General features: G+C 40.8%; 1 protein-coding gene across 1 annotated transcript in view; it reads right to left on the reverse strand.

The window, feature by feature from the left end:
- Positions 1-15,118, reverse strand: part of RIC8B (RIC8 guanine nucleotide exchange factor B) — a 36,139-nt gene that overhangs the window by 14,944 nt on the left and 6,077 nt on the right. The window contains exons 3-4 of the mRNA XM_035562628.2: positions 6,547-7,155; positions 3,041-3,135 (exon numbers count right to left, since the gene is read on the reverse strand). Of these exons, the coding sequence (XP_035418521.2) occupies positions 3,041-3,135; positions 6,547-7,155 (704 nt within the window). The remainder of the gene's footprint in view (positions 1-3,040; positions 3,136-6,546; positions 7,156-15,118) is intronic.

Here is a 15,118-nt window from a genome sequence, read left to right on the forward strand (position 1 = left end):
CAACTACTCGGTGGCTTTCGTCCTTTCATCAAAAGTTCTCTTTTTTACCAGTTTCTTATTAAACAACCAAGTTCCCAAACACCTACAAAATTAATTTTCTGGATCACTGTGTCTGAGCTATTCTTTTCAATAAACGAAGCCCGGCTTTCTGATCTTTGTCACTTCACTGACAGTTTTATTTGTGGTAGAGGAGTGTATGAAATTCTCCAGCTACCAGGAAGTCAGTGACTATGCACAGATCTGCACAATAGTGTTTGCATTCCTACTCCAGGGGGTAGAAATACTGCGTATATTACTCTCCCCTTTTCGGCTTCCTAGAGATCATTAATCACTGGGACATGACATCCACCCACTCATGCTCCCAGCCCCCTCCTGATATGCAAATTTAGAAGCAAAGGCCTATTTAGAGCTGCTGAATGCCTTGATTAAAACCTTGTTAGTGGGCAAAAATGGCACTCGCTCTAATATGTGGTGCTTTAAGCTGTTCATATTCAAATGTGAAGTGATGACATGACAGAACCACAGTAACGACAACAGTACCAGGTAATAAATTAGTTAAGATATCTTCCATAGGTAGCTTCTGCTTAGTTGTTAGAAAAAGAAGTCAAACTGACAATCGGCACATCACAATTCAGGGCATGTATCCAATACCTGATGCTCATATTAAATAAATCCTCAACTTAGACATTCAGAGCACAAGCACTCAGACAACTCGCTTTAACAGGCTTCCCTTCACTTGTGCATCTTGAATTCTACAGATTTACAAACTCACAGAAGTGATCAGCAACTCTAGAAAATGTACTTACGCCTCCCTGATATTTTGTATCTGCTGCATTCAAGTCTGTTTATATTTTATTCCATTTCTAATCTTATTTAATAACTGCCTTACTGATAGGCTCCAGTTGGGATGCAGACTGAGAAGCTGAACTCTGCTCTCTGACTCACACCTCATCTCTAGCAATAAAGGCTCCACAGTCAGAGTCCAGCATATTTAACAGCCCAACTGACACAGCCTTTTTTAAAGCTACACCATGCTAGCCACAGGCTGCTAAAACAAGTTTACTCATTCATTACTGAAACTCCAATCTGGAATGAAAGATTTGCTTGATTTACTACAACAAGGGAGTGAAGTGAGCTATCCAGCCCCCTGAGGATTTGAGGGTCCTAACTTCTGACTATACCTCTTCTATTCCAGAACTGCCTTGCGATGAACATTGTTGGTGGAAAAGCACATTACATTATTCAGCTTTTATTGCCACATGTAGCATTCAAAGATAAAATTCAGGTTCTGCAAGCGGGATGAAATATTTGAATCACCGAAGTCAAAACTTGTGCAGTGCTCTTCTAACACATTAAAAAAAAACCTTGAGTATGTCGTAAATCAAGAACAAATATCACATGCAGCAGAGCTACACTAGCATTCTTTCTTCTATCAACTTGACCTAAATAAGCCAGCTCCATGTAGCTAACAGAAGGATAAACTTGTTTTCCCAGCACAAAGGAAAAGGTTGATGCACTGATATATTGAATTTGATTGAGAAAGGGAGACAACTGAAGGAACAAGACAGTGACAGTCATCCTCATTTCTTCTGCCTTCCCTTCTCAAAATTAGGGAGAATTCTTGCCTTGATTTCTGTCTCCATAAGAAGGCATGGTCCATGAAAGCAGCAGAGCTACTCAATATATACCTTCTGACTGAAAAATGCAAGGACAGAAATCACACTAATACCATATTTTCTCCACAGCTGCACACATCTACCTGTGAAGCCCTTTTTGGTCCTGATCTGCAAGTGCCTGCAAAAGGTAAAATGAGAAGGACTTGCATAACATGAATCCTTTTGCAATAACACAAGGTAATTACATTTTACAAGGGAGCTCTATTTTACAGGGTGATTAGACTAGTCTTAGACTCCAGGACAAGTAAACACGGCATGTTTTCATGGGGACAGAATCCACTGTATAATAATTCATCAGAATATCACGCAATCTCTGCTGATTGCATATAAGCGGAAATGATAAAGGTCTCTATCTTCTAGTAGGTAGGGAACTTCTACAAATCTGTTCAGTTTTCCCAGCAGTAGGGAACTTATTCCCACCAGTCCCTCCCTTAAAGGAGGATGAGAGATCAAAACACCCACCATAAGGAGCAGCAAAAGGAGACACTGGCTGCCTTTTAGAACACGCTCAGCACTAACTTTAGACATGGCAACTACTATAGCAGTATCCTAAATCATTCCAAACTATTCTGCACCAACTTGAGAAGGGCTCTGATAGTAGGTGAGCACTGAAATCCCACAATACTGTTGATCTCTAAGAACTTTTCATGATTTTAATAAAGTTCATCGAACGCTTTCAAGACTGCAGGGTATGAAAAGCTATATCCTTCTTCCCAGATACTGCAGGTTCAGAAAAAGCTCTTCAAAACATCTTGAATTTAGATATACCCATGTCTCAGAAGAATAAAATGGCAACACTAGCGTTCACTGCCGAGAGATAACAAGGGATAGTGTCTGAAGCTACAGTACTGTTCAGCTCTTTGAACAGTTGGCTATTTAAATAAAAACAAGAACATCATGGAAAAAAATGTTAACATCAAATGGGGAAGAACCACCACATCAGTAAAAATGCTCTGAGTTTTGATTGAGTTATTGGCTGCAAACATAAAACAAACAGTTGGGTGTGGGACTGAGGAAAAAACCAACACATCTAAAAACTGCAAGATGATTCACTTTGGAAAAAAAAGTTATGAAGGAAGTGGTAATTTATACTTTTAGCCAAACAGCCTAGAACTAATGGAGATAAAAGTATCAACCTGTTACTTCCATCATCCAAATGCATCAAAATTGCAGAAATTACATAGAAAAATCTCAAAATGCAGATTGTCCATCAACTTCTACGCAAAGCAGCAAAAGTTGCATTCCACTTTAAAATTACAGCTTTCATTGTTTCTCAGATTCCCACTTTAGATATTAGTGAAAGCAATTTATTTAGTTTTTAATAATAACCTTTCTAAACAGATTGTTTCTGCAATTTTACCAACCTGTGCAACTCTTCAGTTTTGTCTTCAGTAGGGCCCATGGTTAATAAGCAGTGTCGAAGGATGGCAGCCATGTAACGAAATTGATGAGATTCATTCTATATAAATATAAATTATGAAGATATTTTTTCATTTTGAAGATTGCAAGTGAGGGTTTCAGGTCACTAGAATAATAAAAACTAAAGATGGAAATTACCTATTAGAGCACAACACGCATCCCTATCGATAGAAGGACTGTACCTTAGAGTTCGCTGCATGCTTAGTGCAATGTAGCCTCCACATGCTGGCCTTTCAAAAAGGCAAAGGGACGTTTTTCCAGCCCCCACTAGCAGAAAACCCAGTTACAACTGTTTGCTTGATTCTCTACAACCATTCCTAATATCTAATACACCATTACTATCCTCTTTCCTGTGTTTACACCCAGGCATCCCTTCATCAATTTAGATTACATGTGTTTTTCGTTCATTCTCACTTAGTCCTTTCGCTGCCAACAGCTTCATTCCCCCACCCAATCTGTTTCCTTTTCTAATTCACTTGCTTCTGTTCCCTTGACATCTTTTCTACATTTCCTTAATAACTTCTCTACTCTCAGCAACCATATTTGCCCCACTTTTGCTCTCTCCAAACAATTCTTCCTTCCAATCTCCCACCAGAGAGCAGCCACACAGAAGTGTGCCAGTAAGTGCAATCATGAAACTGTGTGTATCATTGTCCCGGTCCTTCTTATTAGCTCTTCTTGGCACCCATCATATGTTCTTGCGTGCTTGACTTAGCACAAAGCGTCCCACTGCATCACTGCAACATCAGCATCCGAATCTGCCAACTGTACCACCTGCAGCTCTTGTCTACTTTGAAATCATCTCCAGCCATTAAATACTGGTGTATCAAACAGTTCTCTTCTCCTTAGGATGGGTCTCATTTAGCTTTCTATCCACATGCCTAACCTTTCTGGTCTCCTTTTATTTTCCATCCTGCCCATTTGCAATCTCGTCAAATTGTGCATCTTCAGCCCGCTTAATTAACATGGTGTTTACTCTTCTTACAGATCATTAATATTTCCACAGGGATACTTGCTAAGCAGAATGTCACCTAACACCTTATTAACACTTTACAACTAATAAAGAGCTCTCTAATTTAAGGGTTGCTTGCTTTTAGGAACTTTTAGTAAAGAGTTATCGTATAAGCTTTATTTTAAAACACGAAATAGCTTTTCATGTCCCAGAATGGCTTAAACTCTCATCCATAAAATAAATAAAAGGTTACTAACACCAGAATTTCCTGAAATCCAAAGGAAATTTTCCAAGTAAGCTTTCCTAATAAGCTGCTTGCTTGGATTCTTTGGGAAGGAAAAGATCTGTGGGACAAAGCCTTATTCCAAAGACAGTTGCCAAAGGAAACGCCACAACTGCCTGCCACCTCCCACGCGTCTTTCTGCAGTAAGCTGAACTTTATATCTTAGAAAATACTGGGAACCTTGAGAGAGCATGCCAACTTCAGGATTCGGATTTCAAAAGATTACTTGAGGTGAAGATATAACATTCATTTTCCAACTTAATACTGACATTACTTCCCCAACACAGAAGTAACTAATCACAAAGACAACTCTTCTCAAATGCCTAAATAGCAAAACATTCATATACATCGGTTATATACTTGACTTGGGGTCATTTTTCTTGACTTAAGTCCTTACCTCCAAAACAATCATTTGCCTATACAAAGAACTTTCTCTGACAAAGTTAAAGGCATTCTTAATAAAGGTCTAGGTCAGAATATAAATGAGAGAAAAGCTCCTCGCTTTCTTCATATTTCCTTGAAATTTGAAGCATTAGCTTCTCTGATTTTTCTCCCCACCCATTTAATCTTAAGTTTCAGGATTTAATTTCTTATTCAGAGTGTCCTCGACACATTAAAGCAAAGAATAAGCTTCATACTTTTACGTTCCAGACTGTGGTGATTAATACTGTATTTGTTGTTTAGTACAATGCACTAAACAGAACAATTATTTGTCTATCTTAACCACTGTAAACTTCTCCTTAGCTTTATACACCATGTAGTTACAATGCCCAGTGAAAAGCTAACAGAACTGTTTTAGACACAATATAGTACGGACTAAGAAAGACCTTCAGTTTATTGAATTCTCTTACTGTAATGCAGACTTAAGTTATTCAATGAGAAAGTTATCTTCGTTTCTATTTATAAGTTCATCTCGGATGCAACTCAAAACAAGCATATTTGTCTGTGAGAAGAAAGAGATCCAACATTGCCATGAAAAAAACACATAAATATTATGAATAAGATATAAAAATGAAAGTGTGTTTGGTTCTCATACATGACCTCATCATAAAAGATCACATTTAAATCCAAAACTGGGGATGGGAGAAAAAGACATTAAAAACAGTACCCCTCTGTTTCTTCAGAATTATTTCCTACTGAAAGTTGCAGTTGATGTGCTTATCATCATGCTCAGAAAAACAGAAAACAACAAGGGAAACTTCTCAGCTCTAATTGTTACTGTATTGCTATAGTCCACGATCTCAAGAGATGTACCCATCTGGTATGCTTACATTACAGTTTTTCCTAGCCAACTAATTATTAGTGAACAGCATTTATTTTCTTCTGGAAATCTTGGACTCTCATTAAACAGTCTTCCTTGGCACATTCCACTATATTTTGTATTTTTTGTTTGAAAACATACAATTCTAGCTAGCATTATATAATCCAAGCCACTCTCCCATTAAACAGAAAACACACTGAAACGATTTTTTTTGCCTAAGCAGTAGTAAGAGCAAAAAAAGTTACTTTGGCATTACAGGCAATAAGCATTAAAGACTCAACACCTCTTGAAAGCCCAAGATCAGAGATCACGGACACCTCCCACCAGCCCAGGCTGCCCAAAGCCCCATACAGCCTGGCCTTAAACACCTCCAGGGATGGTGCATCCACAGCTTCTCCAGGCAGCCTGTGCCAGTGCCTCACCACCCTCAGAGTGAAAAAAAAAAAAATCCTCCTTATATCTAATCTAAATCTAGCCTTTTTTAGTTTAAAGCCATTCCCCCTTGTCCTATCACTACCCTCCCTGACCAAGAGTCCCTCCCCAGCTTTCCTGTAGGCCCCCTTTAGGTACAGGAAGGCTGCTGTAAGCTCTCCCCAGAGCCTCCTCTACTCCACTACTCCAGGCTGAACAACCCCAACTCCCTCAGCCTGTCTTCAGGTGTTCCAGCCCTCTGATCATTTCTGATCAATACACAACACAATCAGAATTCAGGTATTCAGACAGATTTTCTCTGACTGATTTTTCATACAGAAAAGCTACAATGCCATTAGAAAATTTTGGAACTACCTGAGCTGCTATTCTAAAAAACGCAATCTATATTCCATCAGAATTATAGTACAAAAATCAAGAATTAAAATCCTTGCTCTGGGGCTTGGACAACAAGTTTCTTGTGTGGGTTCTGGACCTTGCAGGCTAAACAAAACCAAATTAAAAAATCACCTCAGCTCAACCTTACCTTGCTGTGGACATTCCAGCTGTCAAGTGTTACATTAAAAAGCGCCTTCAGTGCCTCAATGGCACAATCTGTCTCTTGCAGAGATAAAGGAGGCCTGTCACGATCTTCCGCTGCTTTATATTCTTCTGTCCATCTTACATTCAGGGAACTTTCCAAGGCCTGCGTCAAAACTTGCACCCCTTGCAGTTCCTGACGCAACTGTGACCTAATATCTGTGTGCAGAAGCGACAAGAGGAAGAGAAGACGCAAATCAAAGCATTTAATGTCACCAACAAGCTGCTGATCCTTGCATTTTTTCAGAAGATTGCAGAGCATGGCTGCAAGATTCAGTTCCAAACTGAGCTTCTGTGCAACAGCACTATTAAAAATTATGTTACAGAGGCATTTTAAAGCTTCTACTATAACAGGAAATTCAGACACCTTCTCCAAAGGGTCTTCCACAGTGTCCAGCTTTGCTAGTCTCATAAGAATCTGCATGTTCCTCTTCGTGGTTACAGGCACTAAAACAGTCTTGTCCCTGGAGAGAATCCGCAGGGCTTCCAGACAGGCAACTTGACATGAAGTTTTCGTGTCTTTTTCAAGGATGTTTAGAATCTCCTCGCATAGTTTCTACGTAAATACAAACAAACAAACAGTTTCATCATCTAAACATTGGTGGCAATAGGAAATTACTTTTGCTAAGCTCCTATACAGTTTTTGAGTTTTCAGCTGCCTTGAGAAACTAGGTGTTCTACATCAGCTTTTCAAAATATAAACTATTACAAAGGACTTCCAAAACAGTTTTCCTTATGGAACATAATACAGTTTCATTGGAAGATGTGGGCTGTAGCAGTTTTATCAACCCCATAAACCCTATGTTTTGTCAACACAGCCTGCCCTTTCAATTGAAAAGGTTCACTGATACTTCATACCAACGTGACTGCAGGGGTAAACAGAAGAATACAGTATGAGACCATACAATGCTTCCTAGGATCCACAGGTCAGAACAGTGACATCTGAATTACAGGAAAATTAGCTTTTATGTGACAGAAACAACAATCAGATGATCAATCAAAGGGGAGAAAAGACAGGACCGAAGAGACTGCTTGGCGGTAAAGGCCCCCAGAGGGTTTTTTATGCCTTAAGTTCACAAATTACTCACAAGTACCAGAGCCAGAAGTATAATTACAAAGAAGTTCCTAGATAAGTGCCAATACGAAGTGCACTGTGCTTCTCAGGACGCAGTTTCTCCCCATTTCTCACCATCCAGCTTTGTGTCTTGACCACTGACGTGAACAACCTACCAAGGAGGCAGAGGAGCGACTGACTGGAAGAGCCCTGCTGCACAAGTCACCTCAGCACCTGGGATTTGTGTGATGGTCTCAGCTGGTATACGTTAATCAGAAAATGATGAAAAGGCATACAGGAATATTAGTATAGTAAAAAATAGTTCTTAAGGAACAGCCTTTGGAATTGTGCCTCTCACCACCACCAGACGAAAGGTGGGGAGCACGGCACCCCATCACCCCGACCCAAAGCTCAAACGGAAAGCCCCACTTGGGACATCCCAACAAGCCTTTTCACTGCCATCCCTTACACTTAAAGCCAAAGTAAAAAAGAGAGGTTAAGTCTAAAGCAGAACAGACACTCCAGAAGGGACAAAAAACCCGCAAATCTTCAACAATGTTAACAGACAATCTGTAAACAAGTCAGACAGTAAGAACTCCCAATATGATTTCTCATTGTCCCGGGGTGAAGCCCACCCAAAAGCACCACCCAGACGAGCAAGACCATGCCTACATCTCCACAGCTCTCACCAGATTTATCCAGTAGGAGCTGGAAACGAGGAGTGAACTCCACCTCTCACTACTACAGGAACAGGAGAATTCACGGTTAGAGCATTACAGACACTGCATTGGACTAAGAGCCACAGCTGGCCACCTGTGCAGGAGTACGGGTATTTACCGTGTGAATTTCACAGACAAATACCTGGAAAGAGATGCTAACCTAACTCTGCTCCCACAGAGCTGTACAGCCCTCTGACTTGAGGACTGTATGTTAGACCTCGGCTAAACTAAATGCTGCTGAGGGTGGCATCTTGGGAGTGTTTAAAAAACAAACAAAGCCACCTGGGAAACAAGAAATGCCTGGTCTAGATTCGCAGTCAAATTACCTGGTCAGAGCTCAACTTCCTATAAGAACTTGGTTTCTGTTGCTAAAAGAATCTGCCATGCTATTAACTTCACTCTGCAGGCTGATGCAACAGTCACAAAGTCTGTTTGATTTTGATAACAGGACCGAATGGACAGTTCAGAGAACAGATAGGAAAAGGCCGGTTTATCCTGTTCTCTGCCTACAACCATTTCTATCAGACTTACAAGTTGTAGCCTTCCTTACTGCTCACTGGGGCTACAAGGTCGTCTGCGGCAATTGCCCAAATGCAGCGGCTGGTTCCCCATCTGGCCCCTCGCTCTCCTCAGAAACAGTGCAGCAGCAGCAGCACCTTCCCCAAACACAACAAAGACACGCTGGATCAGACAGCCTGCCTTAACAGAAAGCACACGGGGAATTACAAACACATCTGACTTTTCATTACCAGTGCTTGTGTAAAAATCGCTGAAGGTTTCCAATAGGAATTTCAGTACCCAGGATCAACTCACAAGTTATGTGATCAAAATCAATTGGCTTCGAAGTGGAGTTCCCACTCATTTTTGAACATTCATTTGCCTACAAAGAGCCTAATCTTCCCAAATTTAGACTTTTTTTTTTAGATGTTTTATCTACTTGCTGCTATGCAAGTGTCACTGTAAAATGTCAAAAGCACCGCAGGAGAGATCCCAAAGGGCACCAAGCTCCCGCTGACTTGCTACGGCAGGAGGAATCCTGACCTCCCTCCATAGATTTGAAGACTACCCTTGCAATTTAATTAAAGATTATGAAAAACATTACCTTATGGCTTCAAATCTTGGTGAAATGCAGCAACAGAAGATTTTTATCTATGATTAGTTGTACTAAAGAGAGATACTAGAGTTTTGGATTTTTTGTTTTGGAGGTAGCCAACTTCTTCCAACTTGAACACAAATTAGTATGTTTGTAAACTGATCCATTTCTCATACCTTCCTGAAGTCTTGGCTGGATAAAAGATTTTACAATATAAGAAAGGATAAAGTTTATTTTTAAAAGCATTAATTATACACTGTCTTATGCATACTGTATTAATAACTAAGCCATTACACACTTAAGAACAAGCTACTAAGCTTCCTAGCCATTAGCTCAAAATACATTATTTATTCATTTATTTAAAGATCTAAGACTCATGAAGTAGAAAGCACCTCAGGACTTATTACAAAATTCTCTGGAGTTAGATCCTGGCAAGCCATCAAGATTGATTTTAAAGGAAGCAGCATACAGCGGAGATACACCACTTGCGGGATCAGACAGTGAAACACTGCTGGTTGATCTCATGTAGGAAAAATTAAAGAATGCGATGCCGGCTGAAGAGCTGTTCATAGAAACTTCTGAAGAAAGGAAACAAAATTCACCCTATCACAGGATTGCCTTGGAGACAACTAAACCCAAAAGCCCTACACCACACATCCTGCTTTCTTCTTGACGGTGTGAGGGAAGGGATGTGCAGACAGATGAAAAACAGGAAAAGAACCACAAAAACACCATCCTTTTATTTTTTTTTTTTAGGTGGTGCTTTCCCCAGCCCGTAGCCTGTTAGCAAGGCATAACCTAAGGGGCACAGACATTATTTATTTGGTTGGAAACGAAAGCAAGTGAAGGAATTCAGACAGTGAGGCACCTCCCCTTTCACATAATACATTACGAATGTCCTAGTTTCAGGGGTTTATTGCTATCCCTGCAATTATTGTATGAGTTTAACTTGTTTTTTTATTTCCATCTTTTCAACATTCAGAAGGGAGTTGTGACTTTCATTTGTTGTGGTACATCAAGAAGTGTTTTTTTTTGTATTTCTGCACAGAATCCAGGTAGTTTTTAAGTCTTTTAAAACTTTTTTCAATTATAAAACACACTCAGTTCTCTAAAATTCAATAATTCTCAGCTTTTGTGCTAATGGTGAGGTCAAGACAGCAATATATACTGTTCATCTCTGCTGCAGCATAAGTAACATTACAACATTTTAAAGTTTTATTACACGTTATAGCTGTTTCTGGGCTTTGTGTGTTTTGTCTACTTGATGAGCAAAATACTGATCCATTCTGCTCCTTTGTCCTGACAGCATAAACATAAACACTCGATGCTGAGGAGGAATATAGCCCTATAGGAAAAGCGATGTCCCAAGATACAGGGGACCTGTTTCTTCTTCTTGCTCAGCCACAGATCCATTGTGTGGCTTCAGGCAAAAAACTATCACCTCCTTATTTCCATTTCATTCGAACATTTTTGTTTACAGGCTAATCAGCTTTTTTAAAAAAGATCTCTGTAAGCAGAGGTGCTTCTTACCACTTGTTTATTTTTCCTGTCTCAACCTCAGGCAGGAATAACAGACCATACTGAAGAACGGGGTACGTCACGATCTTGCTCTTTGGTCCTGCGGTGCCTGTATGCGAGGTCCTTTTCCATCCCCTCTTTGTCTTTGAAGCAGATGTTTATGAATCACACTTGACCTATGCCCACTTTTTCCGACTCACAGACTACTAAACTTTGACTACACCAGGGCTTTACTGTAGCTTCTCAGCCACACAGTGTCTTGGTGAGAAAAGGAAACCATTTCCTTTATTTGCTTCTTTCCCTGTCGCAAACCATCCTCTTCACTTCCGCATGCCTTTGGACTAGAGCAGGAACAAGACAACATAGTCTCTATCCTGCAAGTATCCAAATCCCAGCAAACAGTACTGCTTCACTGAATACAGAAGTTAATGTACATACAGATTATTCAGTGCTACAGAGGTTGCAATTCAAAGGTAAACAAGAAAAACTCTGCCAAAACATTACAGAAAGAGTGCATACCTTCTCTCCCACTTTCTGGGCTTTTAGTTTTAAAGTACGCCACAGATACTGCAAGTACCAGAACAGGTATGCTTATCATTCAAATTTAAGTTAAAGCTAGGAAAAAATAAGGAAAAAGAACAAAAATACTGTTGCAAAATTGACTTGAAACTACATCTTATCCCCATTTTCCACCTTCCTTAGGAAGGGATCAAAGTCCTAACAGAATTACCAGAAAAGTCCATCAACAATAAACATTCTACATGAACAGAACGGAGATGTGCTTGTTTTCTTAACACCTTCAGTCATTTCTCAAGGCAAGCGTTCTTATGCCTTGAAATACACAAGGAAGTCCTAAGCACATCTGTCTTGATGGAAGAGCAAGCGGTATTATCACAGGGGGAACAATACAAGTATGCCAGACTTACCACACTTGTTAGGCTGAACTTAAACAAAAATTGATTTTTAAAAAAAAAAAAAAACTGGCCACAAAATGAAATTAGCCCTCCCTACTCTCCTTTAAGAGCCGAAAAGAAAAAGTGATAGACACAAGAGTGAATCCATGCTTACAGACTTAGCATGGGTGAACCAAAAGCCAAAATAAATGTCTATGGCCTCACCAAGGATTGTGTGTCAGAGCCCGTGACGTTCCCATTCTCCTAAATAAATATGTGGCAACAGGTCATACTTTCCTTCTCCTGCACTGGCTTAAATCCCTCTAGCTCACTTCATCTTCTGACCCCTGTTTTTTATCATTTTCAAATCTCAATTTAAATTAAGTTCTCTCTATAGGTTCAAGAGAAGTACGTTCTTAATTTAATTCAGCCCATTTCTGAAGCTGTTCAGTGATGAGCATGGTTAATGAAATCAACTTCATGCCACAGAAAGTTCACATGGAACCGTACCTCTTCAGCACGTCATACAGGTCTGCGATAGTTTACCTCATTTGTACTGCTATCTGTTCCTCAAACTTATCTGCTATTTTGCTATAAACGTGACGATTCACAGCAGCCTCTACCCAATGCCACGTAGATGAAAGAAACGTTAGCACTCGCGTGGCTCTCTGACTTACTCAGAAGCTTCCCTTAAAACAGAAGGCCCTCTCACGTAAGGCAAAATTACGCATTTTACTTTTATTTGGTGCTATTTTCACTAGACTATGTAGAACAGCGTTACAGAAAGGCAAACAGAAACTATGTTTTGGCAAATGAGAGATGAGTGATTCCAGGACCGAAGAGGTATAACACAGAACTGCATAAGAAAGTTGGCTGATTGTTTCTGCTAACATGAGCAGCACTTAAAGAATAAAATAAATCATCTTATTCTGTTATTACATTTAAGAATTAAGCATCCAAGACAGTAAGAAAGTTGAAGAGTATTTGAAATATTAGTTTATTATTTCATTTTCTCAGGAAGTCAGACTGTATCATGTACCATTTTTATCCAACTGTGTTGAATAAAGGCAGAACTAGATAACCTCCTCTGAAAAGGCCGTGCCCACAGTTTCCTAGCCTTCGTGGACGGACATGGGGCTGGCGTTGAGGTTGTACACTCGCACTCCTCAGGGACTCAGCATGCCTCACTTCAAAGACTCCTTGTTCAGGCTGTGCTGACGGGGAGGTTGGCCTGCTCGGCAGGAGCCTGGCTCTGCCAGGCAGAGCTTCAAGCTGCAGGTTTGAACACTTGAGCTCGGGGCAGACGGCACTCTGCAGGTACAGGTCGGGAGCGCGCACAGAAATCTGTGCTGTGAGGAGTGGAACCAGCTCTGTCTGTCCCACCGGGCACAGAGAGGTGAAATCGTGCAGCTGCATGCTCAGCAGCCCTCCTCCCCGAACAGGGAGAGGAAAAACCCTGCATAACCTCCGCAGCCCAGTGGTAAAAGAAGGGTTTTAAAGGAGAGATGGGCTTCACTGGCTCGACATAACATCTAAACATGCAAAAACAGCAGAACGCTGGTTGGGAGCAGGCGGCACCAGAAGGAATTACAATACTTGGTACTGACGAAGGACACGTCGTAACTTTTCTTCTCTACAGACTGGTACTCCCCTAAGGGATTTCTGTGAAGCCAGAACAACAACAATTAACACTAAGACACCACACAGCGTGCCCACAGGAGTGCCTGAGCTTAATATTTTTACAGGACACTCACCAGCAGACTTTAAAAGCTTGCAAAGGCGTTATTGGAAGGGGAGAAACTCTGTGCCTTTGTGCCTGCAGGATCCTTCAGACCTCCCAGAAGCTTTGCAGTGTCAACAGCACTATCTACTAACAAGTTTTAGGATTTTTTTATTTTTGTTTTTTGAGATTGTGTGTGACAGCATCTTGCTCCATCAATACACTTTACTGCTTCCATCCTTCCAAAGTTCAAATCTGGTACAGTCCCTAGCCTCAAGGAATCCCTTCACATCATGAATTTAATTTGGAGAGCAAGCCCCACAAAACATTTGATACGATTTACCATCGTCTATGACACCTTTAAAACATGCAGTAGTCTGGGGAAAAGACTGTTTTTGCAATCTTTGTCCACTAAAGGAGGCCTTGAATTTTACATCTGTTATGCTCAAACTAGACCTGAGCAATAAATCAAGAAAACAAAGACATCCAAACTTGAGATTTACATCACAGGGCTGACCCAAAACAGTAAGCTGGAGACAGTTTTCTCGTGAAAATGGGGGAAAAGCTGTCAAACTGATTATAACCATTTCCCTTTTTTTTTTGTAAACACGAAGATGGAGAAGAAACCAAACAGTCTAAGTACCAGAGATGAGGCAGACAAAACAAATTCAAGTGGTAATAATGGAAATTGTGAAGATCTTGGAATTTCAGGTAAGAATATGGCTTATGAATAATACATTTGAATGCTGCTTTTGCTTTCCCCCTCCCCAACTCAGCATCTTCATCCAATTTAAGAAGCCAGTCTTGCTTGCTGCCTTGGACAGACGAGCCTCCTCTGCTACATCACCGAGGCAAGTGATGCCGTAGCTCCTTCCAGCTGAACGCCCTGGCTCCCCAGGCAATCAGCACTGATGGACGTTTCCAGGCCACAAGCAGTGCGGTGATGTTCTTGCCATTTTAGGTCTGCAAACAGCACAGATGTGCTGCTACTTCACAAGCAGGATTTGGCCCTGTCAAGGTACAAGTAACTGAGAACAAAGCTAAACCTATTTAGTCAGTTATATAAACGAGGAGGAAGTGGTTCTATGGAAGGCTTTCCTTTTTGCATTAGGCCAAGACAGAGTCACCTAGGGCACGAGAAGCTGCTCCACACACAGAGCAAGACCCCTCCCCAAGGTGACAGCCCACTCAAGCTACCAGAAACTTGTTCTGGAGCTGATCCCAGCGTGTACCTAAGGACCAGCTGTTTGCCAACCACACCATGTTTTTGTCAAGCGCTGCATTTGAAGACTCAACCTCTCCGCTGTCAAGAACTTCCCTCTGGCTGACAAATATTTGAGACTGCCAGGAGCTGGTGAAGCTCCTCTGAAGCAACCACGCTGAGAACCAGAGGTAAATGTGCTCTGGAACAGCCAAAGTCTGCACTGCTTACACACAAACGGAACACAGACTTTCAGAAACTCATTTTTTAATTAATATATGACAAATTAAGAAGGTATGACACCAGCTTGGTCTGACTGGC

This window comes from Cygnus atratus, chromosome 1 (genome assembly GCF_013377495.2).
Source record: "Cygnus atratus isolate AKBS03 ecotype Queensland, Australia chromosome 1, CAtr_DNAZoo_HiC_assembly, whole genome shotgun sequence".
NCBI lineage: Eukaryota > Metazoa > Chordata > Aves > Anseriformes > Anatidae > Cygnus > Cygnus atratus.